The sequence below is a fragment of the Rhamphochromis longiceps genome, linkage group LG16 (assembly GCF_057381845.1).
Source record: "Rhamphochromis longiceps isolate RC_006_pf linkage group LG16, R_longiceps_female_GT1.1, whole genome shotgun sequence".
NCBI classification, from domain to species: Eukaryota; Metazoa; Chordata; class Actinopteri; order Cichliformes; family Cichlidae; genus Rhamphochromis; species Rhamphochromis longiceps.
The window spans coordinates 34824082-34845436 of NC_140572.1; the positions used below are offsets into that span (position 1 = coordinate 34824082).

At 39.5% G+C, this 21355-nt stretch overlaps 2 protein-coding genes across 3 annotated transcripts in view; both read left to right on the top strand.

Moving 5' to 3' along the window:
* Positions 1 to 13738, top strand: part of tfpia (tissue factor pathway inhibitor a) — a 46390-nt gene extending 32652 nt beyond the window's left edge. The window contains exons 3-7 of one of the 2 annotated variants that reach the window (XM_085384405.1): positions 4534 to 4710; positions 7166 to 7219; positions 7940 to 8014; positions 11162 to 11329; positions 11726 to 13738. In XM_085384405.1, the coding sequence (XP_085240531.1) occupies positions 4534 to 4710; positions 7166 to 7219; positions 7940 to 8014; positions 11162 to 11329; positions 11726 to 11814 (563 nt within the window). In that variant the 3' untranslated portion in view covers positions 11815 to 13738. The remainder of the gene's footprint in view (positions 1 to 4533; positions 4711 to 7165; positions 7220 to 7939; positions 8015 to 11161; positions 11330 to 11725) is intronic. The other variant, XM_085384406.1, reaches the window with a different exon arrangement.
* Positions 13739 to 15488: 1750 nt separating this feature from the next.
* Positions 15489 to 21355, top strand: part of calcrla (calcitonin receptor-like a) — a 29398-nt gene continuing 23531 nt past the window's right edge. Inside the window, exon 1 of the mRNA XM_085384365.1 lies at positions 15489 to 15642. The gene's annotated coding sequence lies outside the window, so the exon portion shown is untranslated. The remainder of the gene's footprint in view (positions 15643 to 21355) is intronic.

Sequence of the window (21355 nt, forward strand, 5' to 3'; positions counted from 1 at the left end):
GCAGCCTTACAGTTGGTGAGGGAAATTCCCCACTGAAATCCATCCATTTAGTCTTATGGGAAACTGTTATGAGCCTTTCCACTGTTCACTGAGTCGGTCGGCCTGAGTCACTGGCAGATGAATTGCTAATGAAAAGAAAATGTTTTCAATAATAATTAGTTGCATTCTTGCTTAACTAACAGGCATGTGCAATTTTAGAAAGTAATTCGGGCCTTCCAATTATTGAGTTTTTTGACATTCTTTTTTTCTGCTGAGATAAGACAGACACTCATATAATTTTCTTCTCCTCGCAGCTCAGCCTGCAAGTGCTGACCTTTATCAGTGCTTATAGGCTGGAAGCTGCATTTATTTATTACTTTTCAATCACAAAAATAGCATAATGACAATTTAATCAGCAGCATATCGCAATATATATTAAATGAAAAAGTTGCTGTTGAGATCTGTGTCTGTCATTATCAACTGGAATTCACAGGCTTCAATTATTTTTCCACCCTGAGTTTGTTTATTTTTCTTTATTTACTCTTCCATTACAGATCAGCTGTCTTTTCTTTCCACATGAGGCTTCACTGAGAATGTGTAAGCACAATAAAGACCTTTCAAAATACGGTGACGTGTACTGACAAAAAAAATATGAAGGAAGAAGCAGAAAGAAAGTAAATGAGCAAGCGAAGAGATAAAGAAGCGATGGGCTGATCTGAAAGGTAGTCTAAATATTCAGCTCGTCCCATCAAAAGAGTCATTGTACATTGTTCCAAAATCTCATCTGTCTCCTCGTTCTGCAGATAACATTTAGGCAAAATATGAAAACATACATGTTTTTCTTTTTTTCTCCACACGTAATCCAGCTCAGCCCTCAGAATCTTTCACGGCTATCTTAAATATTAAAGTGTGCTTTGCTGAATGATGGGATGCTCTGTATGATTCATACCCAGTATTTGAGAAAAAAAATAAAAATAAAAAGCTGACCGATAATTCTCAAAACACAAATCATCTCTGCCACCTTCACGGCTTTAATAGAGAATTGTGCATTTGAATTATTCATCGCCGCTTTGCTCTGGTGAGTACGCAAGCCTGGCCCTTTGGCACAACTCTTTGCCCAAGCTTTTAAGTCAAAGTCACCTCATGAAATGTATTTAGATGTTACAATGATAGCTTTTTAATCACAGTCAGCCTTCAGTGGAGAGTGATTATTCAAAGACTTAACAGATAAACCGAACAGACAGTGTGCGGCTTTAAGATATCACTTGGCAACCATATTAGTCCTCAGATGCTTGACCACAGTGACTTTAGACAGGTAGCAGCATTTATTTACGCACAGGTCAGAAGTCCCAGCAGAATTCTCATTTGGCTTCGAACAAGAGTGATTGATTTTGTGTTTTCTTGGCTTGTTAGCCAGTAAATCACACTCTCTGGGCGGCTAATTGTCGCAGTCTTGATGGAAACCAGTGATGGTTCAGTCTGTCCATTTAACTGTTGATGAGCTATTTCAAAGAGTGCTGAAGTTTTTAAGCTCAGACTGTGTGTTTTACTTTATCTGTGCAATTATGTTTCCACGCAGCTAAAATATCACTTGAAGTAAACATTTATAAGCATACAGCTGAATACTAATGGATCAGTAGTGTGCTGATGACATGGCGTGCTTCCACCGATATAACTGCTGATAACTTTATGGATTGGTCATCAGGGTGCTTGGTTAAGGTCAGGGAAAGACCAGAGGAGAAACAAACAATGCTCACGTTACTTGAGAAACAAAGTGTTATTTACTTTTGTTTAAAACCACAGTCCGTTCGTAACCTTAGCCAAAGTTGATTCTGTTCATCTGGACGTAGCGTGGGAAAAACGTTTCTCGTCTAAGAGACTTCTTCAGTCTCCAAAGTGTTTTCGTTGCCTAACCTGAACCATAGATTGGTATTGTGAGCTGAGTGACCACCATCCACTCAGACCACCTTGATGCAGTTCATCATTGCAACTTCATTATTAAAACAAACAAACATGTCTCTGCATACATGGATAAAATCTTGCCTGGTTATCTACTAGACTCACAGGAAGCAGGCAGGCTGATGGTTCCCAGATTGCACCAAACGTACTGGAAAAACAGTTTGATGTAAATTCTTAGAGATTGGATTGACTTGTTTTTGTAATTGAGGTTTACTAACTGAAATGAAAGTGCCACGATCAAATTTGTTTACAATCTTTTGCTGAAACATGTCATTTTTTTGTCCATTCTTTAGACAGTGCAGTTACATTTCTGCTTTTGGATAAGCTTTGCACAGGGTTTTTTTAAAGTTAATAACAATATAATATAGTTTGCTTTTCACATATTCTAACCTATTAAAATCCTTCTCCAGGTTGTCGTGTTGTTATTCAAGTAACACGAACACAAAATCTGATCTGAACATCCTAGTGTGTGACTAAAGTACCATTCAAACAGTGTCTTCACCGGTCCATGTAATGAACACATTTGACTGTTTTGTGCATAATTTACTCAGAAAATTAGTCTGGCATATTAAGTATGTTTTTGGAGACTGTGAGATCTCCACTAGAATGTAAAACAATAATTTGTGGGTTTGATGACAGCAGATGTTTGCACTTATCAATCCACTGATGTGAGGCTTAAGATGTTTACTTAATTTCTTTCACTGCCTTAACAATCTTTGGAATAAATATTCATTGAATAAAATGCACCACAAGTGTCATTTTAGATGTGAGGATAAAGATAATGATTACACTTTGATGATTATGCTTTTGCACCACGACAGGCATTTAGAGGATCCCATTACAATTTGATGTAATTGCAGAAGTATTTTGATAAGTGAATCACACACACACACTGTGTGTCATGGACTGAATGACTGAGGGGGCTTAGAGGCACATGTTCTACTCTGTGAAGAGCCACGCTGATCAGTATATTGACAGCTTGTCGAGTTGCACCTGTATTAGTTGACAATGCCTGTCTAATGCAAGCAGTGCATTTCATAGTATAGCCATGATTGGATTGCAGACTGAAATCAAGCTTTAGTCTGTTGCTTGTAATGATTTGAAGTTTTGTGACGGCTCATTCAGTTAATCAGCAGGGTTCCCACATCCTCCCATCTCTGCAGTGGTCCATACTGCAGATGTTGGGAATTTCAGATTAAAGACATGGTGACTGCTGAGTGCATGCATAAGCATCCTTAGCTGGATTACCGAGTAATAAGCTTTCAGTTAAAGGCATAAAGCATAAAACAAATCTGAGATACTGTGAGTAAAAAAAGACACACCGGAGCAGATTCAGAATTTAGATGAGCATCTAACTGTAGCTCAGAGGTGTAAGACCCTGGGCTCAGTACTCCGACACTCGAGGGGGATATTATACGCAACAAAAAGTGGAGAAGGGTAGAGCTGAAGTAAGAAGTAGAAAAGATATGATAGAAAAGAAAGCAGAGCCTTGGCAGGAGGAGGGAATGTGGGTCACCAGGGACAAGGGAACATAAGGAAGTTCTTGCTGGAAATGTTGACTCTTTGCCTTCTGTTGGATTGTATCTGAAACTTGACTGGAGAAGAAATGTCACTGTACCACTGGGGAGGCAAAAAGTGGGACAGACTGCCCGGTGATTGCAAAGTGCTTCATGGCATGCAGTCAATTTACTGCACCTTGTACCACGTACTGTTTTGAATAGGTTTATCTTCCCTCCCTGTGTCTTTGGTGTTGTTCCTGCTCCTTTTTTCTGTTTGGCAATTCTCATAAAGACATGTTTAATTGGATAGCACTGAACCTTTCTGCTCAAGGCATTGCTTCGTACGCATATAAGGAAAAAGCCATCACTGGCTTTATCGGATGGTATTGCATACTTTTGAAAATAATTTGCCACTCAGTTAAACTACATTCATAGCAAATGAAAACCCAACTGAAGCAGCAAAGTTAATTGTGTTTCTTTTTAGTTTCAGTTGGCTTTTTTTTTTTTTTTTTTTTTTTTTTTTTTAAGGAAATCAATTTCAGAGTCATTGAAGCTTTATGTTCTGAATAAAAATGAAAGAAAGTGAAGTACCATTGATCCTACCAAACAAAGTGATGGTGGCTCTATATGTTGTGGAATACTGAACACAGTTTGGCTCTTCTTTGGGACTTTCTTTAATGAAGAATGAACGAATGAAGTTTCATTGTCATGCATTTTATATTTCAGATAGGAGTCAAATATGGAACAAAACTATGGACTTTCATGACTCAGAAAATGAACTGAAATGTCCAAAACCATTTTTAAGAGCTTGGAAAAAAAAGGTGTCTCACGTATTTAAACCCTAGTGGGGTTTGTCCGTCAAGAGGCGGTTGCTGACCTACTATTAATCATGTGTGCTGTCACATGATCCAAGGTGTGAAAAAAGGTGTATGTCGTTACACCAGAGGGTTTGGGTGAAACCTCTGTGACACCTTGCCTCACCCTATCATACGACATATTAAAGTCATATGCTATTATTATTACTATTTAGCAGCAAATTAATAATTACACGTTTCAAGAGAATTTATTGTAACTCTTCCCTCTTTTACTTTCTTAGATAAGAAGAACCCATGTCATTTACCCCAGGCTCCCGGTCCCTGTCGAGGGCTCGTGTCACGCTTCTTCTTTGACAGCTCGAGTCAGGAGTGCAAGCAGTTCTATTATGGAGGATGTTTTGGCAATGCCAACAATTTCAGGACCATGGCTGAGTGTCAGGCAAAGTGTCTAAATCCAGGTAGGGATGCACTTGCATTCACTAATGCAGTTCACTGACTGTTGTTTTGAAGCGTTCTCTGATTTCTTCCATAGTCATATCTGCTTTTGATGAAGTCCTACATGAGGACCCAAAGATCACAGCCTTTCATTACAGCTTAATGGTCTTTATCCTCTGTATACAGAGAGTTCTCTAATCTTTTCATAATGTTAGAATCTGTAAAATTGCATGTAAAGAAACATTATTTTTTCTCCCTCACAGAGTGGAGAATCCTTTATTTTCTTTGCTTACTTTATCAATCATTTTCTTTTGAAAGGTTCCGCTGGCATCAAATTGTATATCAGCACGTTATTTTAAGCATGTTATATGTTGTCTTTGTACTGATTTTGATTAAACACATGGTTTGAATAACTTGTAGATCATTTGGATTTTGTGTATATTTTACACACAATAGCTTTCTTTTATTGGAAACATGGCCAGTTGCTGTGCATCAACAGAAAACCCATTTCAGTGAGGTGACATAATCAAAATAATTCTACCTCTGAAAATTAACTTTGTGATGACTTTTAGCTGACCGTGAAATCACATTCCACCTTGATTTAGCATTTAAATGGTTTTAAAGTGACCAAAGCATACTCAATTATACCAGACTTTAGGCATAAGTCGTTTAAATATTGAAATTTTGAGGAAAATAACGAGCAAGTCGCTCGGCTGTGACCAGTTCTGCCAAAAGACCATGTTGTAGAGAGAATCGATTTTAATTCCACACAGACGAATGTTTAGTTTCATTTATAGACAAAATGTTTGCAAAACAACACCTTTTCCCAGCTGATGCTAATGTAATTAAACGTGCTTTAATTATGATTGATCAGGGGGATATACACTGAACAAAAATATAAACGCAACACTTTTGTTTTTGCTCCCATTCCCCATGGGATGGACGTAGAGACGTAAAATTCATTCCAGATACACAATATAACCATCCCTCCCAAACAGTGGTCACAAATCAGTCCAAATGTGTGGTAGTGGGCACATCTGCTATATTGAGATAATCCATCCCACCTCACAGGTGTGCCACATCAGGATGCTGATCTGACATCATGAGTAGTGCACAGGTGTACCTCAGACTGCCCACAACAAAAGGCCACCCTGGAATGTGCAGTTTTTTGCACTATTGGGGGTCTGGGGACCCAGAACCGGTCAGTATCTGGTGTGACCACCATTTGCCTCATGCAGTGCAACACATCGTCGCATGGAGTCTGTCAATTGTGGCCTGTGGAATGTTGGTCCACTCCACTTCAATGGCTGTGCGAGGTTGTTGGATATTCGTGGGAACTGGTACACGCTGTCGTATACGCCGGTCAAGCACATCCCGAACATGCTCAATGGGTGACATGTCCGGTGAGTATGCTGGCCATGCAAGAACTGGGACATTCTCAGCTGCCATCTGCCCTGAACAATGTGAACCATGATTCATCCGTGAAGCGCACACCTCTCCAACGTGCCAGACGCCATCGAATGTGAGCATTTGCCCACACAAGTCTGTTACGGCGACGAGCTGGAGTCAGGTCAAGACCCCGATGAGGACGACGGGCATGCAGTTGAGCGTCCCTGAGACGGTTTCTGACAGTCTGTGCAGAAATTGTTTGGTTGTGCAAACCAATTGTTCCAGCAGCTGTCTGGGTGGCTGGTCTCAGACGATCTTGGAGGTGAACCTGCTGGATGTGGAGGTCCTGGGCTGGTGTGGTTACACGAGGTCTGTGGTTGTGAGGCCGGTTGGATGTGCTGCCATATTCTCTGAAACGCCTGTGGAGACGGCTTATGGTTGAGAAATGAACATTCAATGCACGGGCGACAGATCTGGTTGACATTCCTGCTGTCAGCATGCCAATTGCACGCTCCCTCATTGCTTGTGGCATCTGTGGCATTTTGCTGTGAGTCAAAACTGCACATTCCAGGGTGGCCTTTTGTTGTGGGCAGTCTGAGGTACACCTGTGCACTACTCATGATGTCAGATCAGCATCCTGATGTGGCACACCTGTGAGGTGGGATGGATTATCTCAATATAGCAGATGTGCCCACTACCACACATTTGGACTGATTTGTGACCACTGTTTGGGAGGGATGGTTATATTGTGTATCTGGAATGAATTTTAGGTCTCTACGTCCATCCCATGGGGAATGGGAGCAAAAACAAAAGTGTTGCGTTTATATTTTTGTTCAGTGTAATTAAATTTGTTCCAACTATAGTAGGTCTTGATGCTCAAACATCCAGGTAAAAAAAATCCCCAAAGGTTGATTCTGTTCATCTGGATGTAGCGTTTTCAGGAGGAGAAACATCATGTCCAGATGAACAGAATCAACTTTTCGAGATAAATACAGCAGGACTGATGTTCTGTGGATGGCAGTCGAGACACATGTTCTCAGATGTTGCTTTTCTCTTTTGTCCGTGTCAATATGGTGAACCCTACCACAGCACCAGAATCTCCTTCTCCAAGAAAAGACGATGTTCAGCCAATCATCGAGACTGGTAACGATGACTGTACACTGCACTCTGCCTATCTTCTTCTTCTTTCACCAGTTCCCTTTTAGTGTCATCACATCAGGTCATCTTCCTCCATCTCACCCTATCCCTAGCATCCTCCTCTGCCACACCAGCCTTCTGCATGTCCTCCTTTACCACATCCTTGAATCCTCTTTGTGGTCTTCCTCTTCTCCTCCTGCCTGGCAACTTCAGTATATCCACTATCTCCCACCTGCGCATATATTCAAACCATCTCAACATTGCCTTTCTCTGTAATATTCTGTGTCTTAAGTAACTGATAAATATAATTATTACTGATGGCATCATTCCCCTTGCAACTGGGATAAAAAAAAAAAAAAGAAAACAGTAAAAACCAGAATGAGATGGGCGATTGATGGAGGCATTCAGCCTATGTTGGCATGACTGGAAGCAGAAGGAAACATGTCCAAAAATCAGTAAATACTGCACAGATGGACAAATTGCTATTTAGTAATAAGTAGTTACATATGCATGTCATTAGTTAATTAAAGCTTTAGAGTACCAATTTTTTAATTTCATAAAGACGCAAGTAAGCTAATTCCAGTCTTTATGTAATCACTTTCCTGTCGCAATTCTCTGTTTTATGCACAGGTGCAAAATTTGCATTAATGATCACAACTGAGTCTGACAAAGGAAGCAAATTTATTCACTGACTGATTGATGGCTTCCCATATTGTTGCATTTCAGGGGAACAAATTGCAGGGGAACAAATTGCAAATGCACCGTTGGTGCAAGGGAATGACACAAATCCAGAGACAAACGGTAAGAAAATTCCACATTTTCAAGGAGAACTCAATGAGAAATCTTGGATGTAGCATTTAGAATTAAGGCTAATTTGATTTTATTCATGCAAATTGGTTGTTAGGTTACTATTCTTCATAACTCCATAAACACAGAGGCTACATTTCTGAGAACAGCCAGGATTTCACTCAATGTTAGTCTCATAAAGCCAAGTAACACGAGTCAAGAATGTGATATCAATAAAATCAGCCGGCTGTGTAGCTGATTGATGAAGTAAACTTGATCAGTGAGAAAACTGAAAAGCTCTGCGACTAAGATACAGTCAGACAATGAAGCACAAAGCTAGAAGCAGTACACGTAGTTTTCATTTATTACACAGAGTATTAGACATGTGGGATAGATTAATGGTCACAAGGCATGATTAAATCACTCATCTTGTCCTCAGTCATTGTTAAATTCTGAAATATGCTCAGACCTGAAAGTAAGCAATTCCAAGCCATTTATTAACTAGAGCAGTTTGTGCTGCCAAAAACTTTTTTGTTATAAAAAGAAGAAAAGAAATTGTCAAGGTGCAGTGATGCATAGATGGTAGACAGCTTGCAGAATTGCTTTTGTTGTGAAAAGCAAAGGGCAGAAACGGAGTGCATCAGTGTCCTCTTCCCACAACTCGTTTGTTACTTTCCCACTCACTAATTTTCGGTGTATTCGCAGTGTGGGAGCATAAATCACAGCTGTCCTGTTGCAAGGCTGTTTTGTACAGCTTGCAGGAAAGAACTGGGAGACCCTGGCTCGTCTCCCATCGCCCTCAACTCATTCAAAGAGTTATAATTCTAAGAATTCAATTTCACTGTTGTCAAAAATATTGAGTAGAAGAGATTCAGGATAAGTTAGCCTCTGTAGTTCCACCATGGAATCAATCTTTTTCTTTTTGAGGGTAATTCTTTGATTAAAAAAAACAAAACAAAAAACCCAAAGAACTCGTTGATGTAATAAAGTGTCTCTGAGAAGTAAAGTTGGTATGAATGTTGATTTCAATTCATTAATCAGGTCTTTAAAAGACAGATTTAGAAAATAGGTTTTGGTGATATTTGATGTCACAGTTCACTACTACGATGAACCGAGTTTGACTCTCAAAGTTACAAAAGCCAGAAATGAGCATGAGAGAACGTGGTGTGCATGCTGACGTCTGTCTGCCAAGCAGATGTTGCCATGTTGAAATCAAAGAAATCAAATCAAAGACTGACATCTTGTGGCTGCTCAGTGAAGCACACACTTTGGCTCTGTGGATCTCAGACTTTTTCAGGCATGAAACAGTTCTGGGCAGCTCCTCCGCCCAGAAAGTCATTAAAATCATCTCATCAATAACAATAATAAAAAAGGGAATATAAACTTGAAATTTAGCTAAATAAAATAAAACACAATAGCATCATGAAAACCCTTTATATATTTTCCAGGTTGCCTGCACCCAGTTATGTGCTGTGACTAGTTATAGTTTCTCTGTTTTTGTAACACGGGACATGACAAGTAACAGAAGACCACAGTTTTTCCAGCAAAGCATGTTTATAAAAAGCAGCTGTAGAACTCACTGAATTATCTAATTAATTATTTTTATCAAAGAGAATTTGCAATGCAAACAGTGGCATGACTGGCATGAAACAACACTTTGCGCACCTCACAGCTGTGTATGAGAACTCAAAAGTCGGTCTGATGGGAGCTTAAATGAGCTTTAATCTGCCAGCTCCAGAATACAAAGTCTGTGTGATGTGTGTTTGTGCCCATCTGGACATATTGTTGCAGATAACGGATTCATAGGCAGTGCGGGGGTGTCATTTGTGCTGTGTTTTGCACACTCCCAGGAGCATCTTTTGTGTCCTACATGTGAGAAAGGACAATATGAACAATGCCCTGACCTGGTTCTACCAACATGATCTATTTATGTGTGAGAACTTGTCATACTATATTATGTTTGGAAGTTTAACACAGTGGTGGAATAATTCTTATATATTAACTGTTTGCCTAAAAGACTGAGGCTTTGTGGTGATTTAGGGGTTTGAATTCCTAGCCAGTATATCTGAGTTTGGGTTTCAGACCCAGTGTCAGAAGTTCTTATTGTTAGGCTGATTTCTTTATCAAATGAGTCATTTTTGAGTATTAGCTCTGATTATTATTATTTATTGTATAGAATTATTGCTTTTTCGTGTGTTTAATTCTCTCGGTGTAAGCAATTCCAGGCCATTCTTATCCTCTATCTTGTCTTTCTGTTTATTCCTTTGTCCTGTAGTGTTCTCCTATATCCATCTTCATGCATAATGTGAGTCTCATCTCTGTGTTTAGGATAGGTCTTTGAGGTTTAAAGGTTATTATTAATATTATTATTATTATTATTATTAATATTGTACGCTGAGATCATTTTAATTTTTGTCTTACCTGACCCTGGATTCTCACCTGTGTTAACTGTGTCACCTATGCCTTGTTCCCCACCTGTGTGTGTATAAATAGTCCTGCCCCTGTGTATATATTGTCCTATCGTCTTTTGTCATTGTTTCCTGCAAGCCCTCCTGTGCTCTCTTGTGCTTCTGCGGTTTAATTTCAGATTTTGGGCTTTGTTCATTTGCGATGTAGTTTCACCCTGAACAAAATCACTTTTTGTTGTTGATCCTGGATTTCTCTGCAGTGTGACATTATTTTTGGTGACCTTAGCTGAGCCTAGCAAGTTAAATACTGAGATAAATGCTGAACTGTTAAGGTCACTGTTTGTCAGTGAAAATAAGTGTGCATCAGTAGTGAAAAAGAGTCATTGCTCATGGGTCTCCAGTCAGAATATGGAATATGGCCCTACTCTCACCCAGCAGAAAACTACAGAAAAAAACAAAGAGGATGGCTTACACAGCAACTTCCACTCTCAGAATCTGTTACTCCAAGACTCAGCCTGAATATGCCGGTCAAAATCAGTTTCAGGTGGATGAAGCCTAATGCAACAGTACACAAACAGGAATCATTCATCTTCCTCACCTTCAGGCTTGTGGTATCTTCAGCTTATGTCTTAGCTCTCTAATAAAACTAACATAGATCTAATTTAATCAAAGAATTATGTAACATTTTAAGGATGAAATGAAATAAAGTTGGCTGTTTGCTGTTTCTTGTGATTAACAGACTTCACTCTTTCAGAGCTGTGCTTCAGACCTGTGGACAAGGGGACATGTAGTGGTTCAGAGAGCAGATATGCATACATTCCAGAAAAAAAGCGATGCCAGTCATTTTCCTACAGCGGCTGTGGAGGGAATGAAAACAACTTCATAACCCGGAGACACTGCTTCCACAAATGCATCAGAAAGGGTAGGATTATTTTAAGAGATTCACTTTAATCCAATTCTGTTCAGTTTAGTTGATTTATATACTGCCAAATCACAACAGCAGTCACCTGAAGGCACTTATGTTGGTAATAAACCTACAATAATACAAAGAAAACCCCCAACAATCAAACATCCTCCTATGAGCAAGTACTTGGTGACAGTGGGAAGGAAAACCTCCCCTTTAACAGGAAGAAACCTCAAGCAAAACCAGGTTAAGACCCAGGATGACCCAAGGAAGACAGGACAATCTGGAACTGATCAGTTCCAAAGTTTGGCGTACCATGGCATGCTCATTCAGTTAATTTCTTTTTCATTTGTTGTCTTTAATTATTCCATTTTAAAAATCTAATATGAAGACATTTTGTGGTTTATGTTGCAGGTCATGGGAAGAGGATGATGATCCGAGTAAGGAGGAAAAACTTACACAACATTCTTAATTACTCAAGAAGAACACTCGACTCTGCGTGAGATTCTACTCTGCTGTCAGCTGTATTTATGCCAATATATGTTTTGTTTGGGCTTTTTTTTTTTTTTTAGCTTTATGCATGTTTTTTTTTCTGCTCTGCAGCCAAGTCTGCCACAACCCCTTGACATCATTGGTCTGCCTCTGTGTTTATAGCAATATGATTTTCTTGACTTGTTGAAACATGTTTATTCATCTCAGGAATAATTTGAGCTTTATGTCATTTAAAAACTCTGTTAATTTTATTTTTGGTCAGACACATGAAAGTAATGCTGTGCTGCACTGTGCAGTTTGGAGTCATTGTTTAGAATCTGCATCTAAATGATGTTCATTAACTGAGATCGTTAGAAGAAAAGACTGCGGGATCCCCCTGTGGTCTAGATACTGGTGGCGGTAGAGGAGAATAAGCAGATGATGATGACGCTGATAGAGAATTTGGATCAAGCTCAAGGACAACCCACACTGGTGGACATGGGGAGGAGCAGGAGTAGATTACAATATGTTGTAATGGAACTAGAGGAGAAGCTGGAGATGGAGAAGCAAGGATATCAACAAGAGGAATGTCACAGATTGGCTCTTTCTTACTGAAATGAAACACATTTTGAAATAAGGGGGGGGGGGTCACTTTTTGAAGGAAAAAGTGTGACAAATGAAGCTAAAAGTGACACCAAAGAGGGATGACGTCCTTTCGTCCTAGATGAAGGTGAAGAATAATGATTGGACCCTGAAAAGAAACAAATGAGGGCAGACATTTCAGAGGATTTATTTTTTGAAAAGAAAAAAGCTTCATAAAAACAAACAGAGTTAGCCACTGAGAAATATCATAAAGAGCCTTGTCCTGTTTGCTTGTCTGTGTGCGTCCCTTTGCCGCTCACACTGCTGCTGCCATGACCTTTAATAAAGAGCTGCCATACATGAATGAAACATATACTGAACAGCTATAGCGTATACATGATGATCATGTCTTTATGTCTTTTCAATAATAACTTGCTCAGAAAAGGGCAAGCATAGTATCAAAGAATAATATTTCTGCCTTTCATTACAAAACATTAAAATTTATGACCTTAGCAACAGCCTGAGTGACATACAGAGACAGATGAGCTTTGATATCGCAGCAGGATAGTCGTGTTTTCGATTTACATCAGAATTTATGGAAAAAAATATAACATCGTACAAGCAGACTTTGAAATAATTGCTACACCGTGCTGCTGAGGACGGTGCTCTCTGTTGGTGTCGTTGTACGTCAGGCAGCATCTCATATTCTTCTGTAGCACACTTGGCTTGGGATAACAGATCTTGTGTAAAAATGATTTTTTAATTACATAAATTTGATTTTTAATGAATTAAACTTGTTATTCGCATTGTTTCTATCGCTTATTGACAAAAAACATTTGTTTGGCTGATGTTTATGCTCTGGGCACTAATGCTTTGCACTGCAGTTATTATATGTATACATATTTTATGTCTTTCTATTTTTACGATCAGATATTATCGTTTCGATATAAACTTCTCACTATAGCCTTAATGGGAATACATCTAATGCATATTTACTGTGTATGTACAGCAGCTGATGCTATTCTACTGTGGTATTGGCATAGTTTCTCTTCAGTGTGAACGGCAGCATTAAAGTTGTGCACAATTCTTCGTCCAGAATTGAATTTTTTTTAAGCAACTCCACAATCAAGAAACCATCACAGCTGTAAATCATTGTGAACAGGATAATGACTGTATTGTTGTTTGTTGTTGATTTTTTTTATGACTTTAAATCAATGTTTTCAAGCTTTGGAATGTTGTTGGTAAGAAAAGCCAGAAGGGGGCAGTGTTGTGTAAAGAAAGACGTTTGTGAGCAGCAGACGAACAGTGCTGTTTACTGTACATGGCTGTAATGGATGGGACTGAAAGTTTATATAATACATTTCAACAATCCTATTGTGTTTCGTGTTTATTTACTCTCTTTCCATCTCTTTTAGTTTGAGTGACAAGTCCAGAGTTTTACACTGGAAAACAAAGAATAGCAAAATGGCCTTCAGAACTCTAAATAAGACAACAGAAATCGTGTAGAGTTGCAAGAATTGTCAACTGAACTATCAGCTTTATAACAACATAAAGCTGACAATTTACACCCTGCACAACAGTCCGTTATTGTTGTGCAGGGTGGGGGTGAATTTTTTTAAGCATCCTTCTAGGTTACCTCTGTTGTAGGCTAGTGCAGAATCCACAGCCTGCATATTTTCAGTGGAATCTGGGTAATTTTCAAGACTTGATCTCTGTTTTGTTATTGATTACTTTATTACGCTATTTTTATTCAAGTCTGTAGAAAATGCTTTCATAAAGCTGCACAAGACAATAATTTCAGAATGTCAAATCAATGCATCTCATGTGAAAGACATTCTCTATACTGACAAACCCACTGAGACGTATCACCTGATATAGTTCTAGTTTTATAGGATGGAACTTTCTCCTGTTTTGAGTGAAGAAACACTCTTGAACCCATACACAATCATCGTTTAATAGTTAGCTGGTAAGCTGCTGGAATATATCGCTCTCATCTACAATAGAAATATAAGAGTGGTGCAAGAACTTTGTAAGTCTTTTTCCTCTAAAATGAAAAGTGGATCCAAATCATGCTAGCTAAGTGAGTCCAACAGCATAACAGAGACACAACATCCCATCATTGCAGGATCAAGGGTTCAGATATTTCCTTCAGTCTGTTACGCCTCTGTTTGTGTGCTTTACCAGCTGGCGGTAACCCTCGTTGTGGCTGAAATCACTCAATATCAACTGAATTCTGAGTGTGTAAATCCACTTTGACACCGTGTTCAAATCATAATCTCACAGAGCAATTCCTTATAGTTTACAGAAAATGCAGCCTCCTACAGAAACACATCTATAAGTAAATGCTAATGAGATTATGTTTTTACCTGTATTTCTAGCTTATAATACAATAAATCCTCATCATATGTCAGATCCCACAGTGGAATAATGTTTGTCTGTATCTTACTTTACTAGAAAGTGTCGATGTATATATGTGGCCTGTCAAGAAAACACATTCCCCTGGCAGTAGACTCATTTTATCGGTGCATATATGTTTATGGCTTTAGAAAGCATCCAGTACTTTCATAGCAGCAGTTTGGTTTGAAACTGCAGCTGGTTTGAAACAGAGAAGGTCAGAGAAGCAAAAGGGATTCAAAAGCTACAAAAAGTGCTTTTACCTGTGTGTGATCAGTAATGACCCATCCACCAAATAACGAAGAATCCATTTATAAGAAATGTATGAATGCGTGGTAGGCTAGATGCACAATTATAGATCACGGGTAGAAGTAAAATAAAATATAAGCCGATGTCTTAACCCAGCCATAAAGGAAGAAAATTAACAAAAATGGAGGCTTAGACGTATGCTTTAAATGTCCCCGTGTTTAAAATGATCCATTTCATTGTTTCTGCAGGCTTGGAACGAAAAGATCACTCAGAATGCACAAAACAGTTTCCCCGGTGAAGTGCCCGTGAGCAAAAACACTCTTTGATAACACAAACTGTGGATACACGCCTGCATTAGCGTGTAGGAGTGAAAGGGGCACATCATCCTGCACTGTGCCGAGCTCGCCACAGATCGCAGGTCCTCAGCTGTAGCCTACAGTGTGATGTAACAGGAAGTAGTGGGTTGCCTTCCAACGTCAACCTGACAGCCGTCTGAGCTGCGCTCATTGAGCGCCGGAGGTCCACCGTGTCCAGTTGTCTGCGCTGAAGCCGAGGAGGAAAAGACGCTTTGGGGGACTGCTCTGAGAGTTTATTGCGGTTCCTGCCTCTGCGCTCCGGGTGGATTTTACTCTGTGGTAGGACGTGCTACAGTGAAGTGTGAATTGCGGTCTACGCGCTGTGTCTCTTCCATGTTTTGTAGGCAATTTGAGCCGCAGTCACGTCGAATGCAATTAGCGCAGAGTTGACAGGGCATTCTGTTGCTTTATCCAGGGCATTTCAACTGTATGTGCACTGAGGGAGCCGGGGAACATGCACTTATAGAATGGCTGAGCCCACTCTGAACGATGAGCATCCGCTTGAGCCGCATTGTCCCTCTGTCAGGAGCTGAATGCAAGAAATGTCGAGGTGTAGGAAGAAAATAAAGAAACGGCTTTGTTTGTGCGCTTTGGACACCGTTAGACCAACAAAGCGCGTTGTGCGTGATTATTTGTATCAAATTTATATATTAGTTCCGTCTAATGAGACATTCGCACTCACCCCTGTCCCGTTTTCAGGTGGTTTTAGGATCTTTTCACACGCGCAGAAATGATAACACTGTTGGTAAATGAATTCAGAGGTTACATTTTAAGATGCATGCATGGTCAATTTAGATTTTACATGTAATCTATACACCTACTAATGACTGATACCTCATAGGAAGGGATGAGACGCAGTCAGGCGTTTGTTTAGATTTTTTACATTAATTAAACGGAATAAGAAAAAGAATCAGCTCCATTCAGCACCGAGGCTTTGATGTAAGCGACGGCCACTGGTTGCTAAATCATCTGCATGGTTACATAAGGGGCAGATTTGGACATGTTGGAAGTTTGTGGGCTGGACAGTGAAAGGGATCATGATGATGATGAATGATGGTTGTGATGATGGTGGTGTGTAGGAGGAGGATGTGATGACGATGGCCACAATTGGCGGACTATATTCTGCTGAGGAAAGATGCATTCGAGTCATTACAAGGGAGGTGACAGAGCAGAGGTAACTCCCAATCTGAAGCTGACTGGGTTTTTAACAGATGAGTTTCTAGATATGTTTGAACTCCGTGGGTTTTGCAATGTCGAGGTGGAGTATTCTCAGATGACTTCTTGTGTTTATTAAATGTTGTTTAGCCTAATTTAGCACTTTTGTTATGGTGATTGGGAAATATCAGCAGTTGAATTCATTCAAAAGGTTGAGCCAAAAGATTTTATGTGCCGCTTTTATTTGCTGCTCTGCTTTTAAACGTGCAATTTCAACTCATGCCTTAAGTATTTGAACTCTCCACGACCAATGAAAGAGGATGTTTGGAAAACTAAAAGAATTCATTTAAATATTAAGTAAGTTGCTTTGGTCACTTCAGATCATTTAAAATGTGATAAGTTTAAGATGCAGAAAAATTCGTTTCAAAGCACATGTTTGGCCCAAAGTTAACTTCTTCTTCTTGGAATAAACACATTTTTAGATCTCATTTCAAGATGAACACTGATTAATATTTCATAAAAGGGCTAACATAAACAACAGAAACAGACATTTCTAATTAAAAATGACTAAAAAGTGCTTTAACTTTGGATTATTTTGTACAAAACCAGCAACTTTGAAGGAGCTTCTTTTACTAGTTGCATGTCAGAAATCACTTTAACGAAAGTATATTAACATTATTTAACAGTTTTCAAGAAAAATCAGAGAAATATTAAGCAGAAATATAGCAGCACTAGTTAATTTCTGCTTTGCTGTCTCTGTGATGATCTCACAGATGTTCAGATTTGTCACGCACACCTCAAAAACAAAAACAGCCCATTACTGCAGTGCTCCACCCTGAATGTCACACCTAGTTAAATGTTAAATGGTCAAGTTTACATTATATGCACATGTTTATTCTTAAGTATGGGAAAGGTAAAATAACGTTGAGAAATGCCAGAAAGTAAGCCTAGTAAAACAGTGGATCTGCTTTCCTGCCCATGCATGTCGGCCGTCAAGACACTTTGGACAGTGAACGTATCGAAGCTGCCAGTTGGCAGGGCTGTCTGATGAGTCTTTGAGGCCATTTCGCTCTGACATCTTCCAGCGGCTCAGGCCTACACCAAATTCATGAGCCGATTGTGCAATGGGAGTGTCGTGCAGCTCATCACATTTAACCCATGCTGAGTGTTTACTGCCCACGTCTAGAAAGCAACTATTAAATGTGGGTGAGACAAAGATCTTGGCAGCAAAGCTCCCCAAACCTTTGCAGTCTTCATGATATAGCAGAGCTTCTCCTACAGCCATGGCATTTAGAAAGCTGTGCTAGTGGCAGCTCATTTGCAGTGTAGCCGATTCATATGGAGAACCGTGAAAAATAAATTTCTTCAGGCCTTAGAAGAAGCTCTCGTGTGGCTTTTTTGTAGTGATAATACGTGTGTTGAAACTGGAGCTTTTTGTGAAGAATTTATCCTGTAAACTCCAGGTGACCTTCTCTGGTGAGTGCAAAGGCCATCCGATTCACAGTCACAAGCGTAATGATGTTTCTCGTAAAGCGTCACCCCTCATAAATCACCAGGACACAGCTCCTGATCGATTCCTCTGTTTACTTCCTCATCCTGTTGGGGACACTGCAGACCTCTCAGACCTCTATAAAAACCTTCATGACCACAGGTTTCTTGCAGCACCTTTCACTGTCTGTCAGATGTATTTAAATTGATTTCCTATCATGTTTCAAACTGAGTCTCCACCTCTTTTATATATTATATATTTTCTTCCCTGCTCACTCAAGACTGAAGCTATCGTATTACACAAAAGCACAGTGATGTACATATGCAGCACTCCCCTCAGCTTCTGGATTCAGTTTCAGGGATATGAAACCTTTTGAGGTAATTTTTCCACTCATACATTATGATGGGTAAATGTATTTCTCATCTCCAGTTTAAATTGAGGTGCCTGATGGGACGTGTCGCAGCCTAATGTCGTCGGGAGCAGCTTCAGGACGGCTTTGTTGCTGTGTAGTGATTGGCATTTTGAACTGCAGCGCTCTGCGAAGGATAGAAGGAAAAGGCTGCATGGTTTCTAAGGGTCTTCCATGTTTGTGTGAGCTAAACAAACTGAGTGATACAAGCTTCTTAATTTAGTGTGTGGGAGGGGGCTTCTGGCATACACAATAGAGGAAATGGTCCCTGGGAAGAGCTGCATGTTTGTCTTCCAAAGGTGAACCTGGAGTACTAGCAGATGAGTATAGAGCAATTTTGTTTGTTTTTTTCGCCATATAAACTCATAATAAATTCTTGGGGCTTTGATGGAAGATCATTAATAAATAATCTGGTACATTAAGTGCAGAGATTTCTTGTTTGAGAGAGCTTGTTTCCAACCACTTAACACTGCTTCACATTCCTCTTCCACCCTGCGTTTTCTGCAGCTCTGAGCAAATGTCTGCAGCAGCCATTTCTGTTGGATTTCCAATTAGCTAACTTACTCTAGCGTGAAAATACGACTATTATTACTTTCAAGCCCAGGCTGCCGTAAGCTGTGCCAAAAATCTCTCCATTTTATTGTAGTTAATTGGTTTTCAAGGTTAATAAAAGTCTCAAATTGCTTGTTTCCCCATTGAAAAACACAATATGTTATTGTCTGTAGTCTGTGTAATGGTCAATATCATAACGTTGCTTTGGTTAAACATATAGGGAACTATAGCCACTGGGAAAAAGCTCTGTTTGCTGTAAGGGATTATTTGTGCATTGCAATACCATGAGTGGCCACTAGGAAAGATTAGCAGGAAGGATGACTAGAAGCAACTAAGGGTAATATTTAAAATTCATTACATTACAAGATTACGGATGTTAAAATGGTCTGCAAGACAATTCTCTACAAAAGTCTTGAGCCACCTCTCATTTTTAAATATTTTGTTTCCAAAGAGTCAGACTGTTGTATTTTTTTAAGTGATCTGGAGCAATGGTTGGCTCAAGACCTTTGCAGCCTATGGTCTAAATATACTGACTAGCCAATCTCAAAGCTAGATTTGGAGGTGTAGTACTGACATGACTCTCCTCCTTGTTATGGAGCTAGGATTCAAAATGTATTATAGAGCCTCTTAGCAGCTCACATGCAATTATTAACACCCCAGGACAGGAAAATACCTTATAAAAGCCTTAGCATGTGCACTGACAACCGTAAAACTGCCCCAAATATTGCAAATGTGTCTGAGCTTTCTTTTTTGTGGCAATGAAAGGAAGTGCTGTAACATTTTAACTGTATATTTTTGTCATTAACATTAGAACAAAAAGGTAATCTGAGAACTCTTAACATTTTATTTTGTAAAAAGTTACACCCAATACTACTAGTGACACAGTATCCATGTAACCATCAGACATGCATGAGACTGATGCTCTGCGTAGCGTTGAAGCCAGACAGAGCCACAGACCGTATAATGCACTAGATTTCCTGCTAATGCTGCTTTACTGTCCAGCTTACAGACAGGATCTTGTCTTGCTCTGGATCCTTATCTTGCTGACCTCTCTAGTGACTAAGCAGACATCTACTGGGGAGGTTTGCATGCTAGTTACTCCTCAGCCTTACCAAACAAACACTGTCTGCCTTCAACCTCTTGTAGCATGCAATAATTCTTTTACTTGTTAATTTTTTGTGGTTTGAATAGTTTGTCTTATTTTCTCCGATTAACACTTAATTTTCTCAATCTTTTTACAGGTAAAAGTTTTTTTTTTTTTACTGATAACAAGCGGTCCGTTATAAATTTAAAATAACTTTGCACCCTTTGTGACAGCAATAAGGGACAATGTCATGTAAAACTAACTGTAAATGACCGTTATTCAGATATTCTCCACAAAAACAAATATATTTATTGAAGCTCTCATGTGTGGGCTAAGCTGTTAAAATGTTTTCGTTACACAAACACAAGGCACGCAGAGAAACTTGAACCGCTTAGTAGTGACGTGAATAGCACTTTCAGAGGTCAAGTCTAGGGCCCACAGCAAGCATACAGAGGATATTCCTTGGCTTCCTTTGGGCTGTTAATTTTGAGCTCCAGTGTTATTTTTGTCGTGGCACTACCCACAGGGAACCACTCATACAGGTCCCTGAGCAGCCTGTGCTCACTGTTGACTGTTGTTAAATGCTAAAAGAGGTTTTCAGCCAGAGATTAAATAATGCATCACAGAACAACCTTACTGCTTTTCTGCATTCAGTGTGTGTGTGTGGTGTGTATGTGTGTGTGTGTGTGTGTGTGTGTGGGGGGGGGGGGGGGGGTGTTATGTGCTCCCTCTGGAATTCAAGAATTCATTTTCTTAATGGAGAATAAGAGTGTGATATGAAGCTTTGGAAATGGTTGGATCTATGTAAATGAAATCGAACACAGGGGGGATTAAAGAATGGTGCTTGACTCGCTTGGAGAGAGATCCCAAAGGACATTTTTCTGGGTTTATAATATTTCAACAGTACAAAGAAAAACAGCCAATAAGTGAGTGGAGGCTTCATTGATAAAATCCACAGAAATGAAGAAAGAAAGAAAGAAAGAAACTGGGAGAACACATAAACACTGATTCAAAGGCAGTGTTTGGCCTGAAAATCCTCTGCTGGTTGCCATTTTAATGACCAAGAATCCCCTAAACAAACAGTTATGGAAATAAATTTGGTGAAAAGCAGCAGGATGTAGAAATGTCACCCAGAAATGCGGGAACAATTCTGCTGAGGAAGTTTAAGCTATTGTATAAATCTGTCAAGCTGTCAGTGCATTTAAAGCACTTTACAAAGAAAGTCGAGTGACCTGTAAAAATGTGGCTCTATGCAGTGGAGAGAACGGGTGAAATTAACCACACATTCCCACCAGCCTGTGCT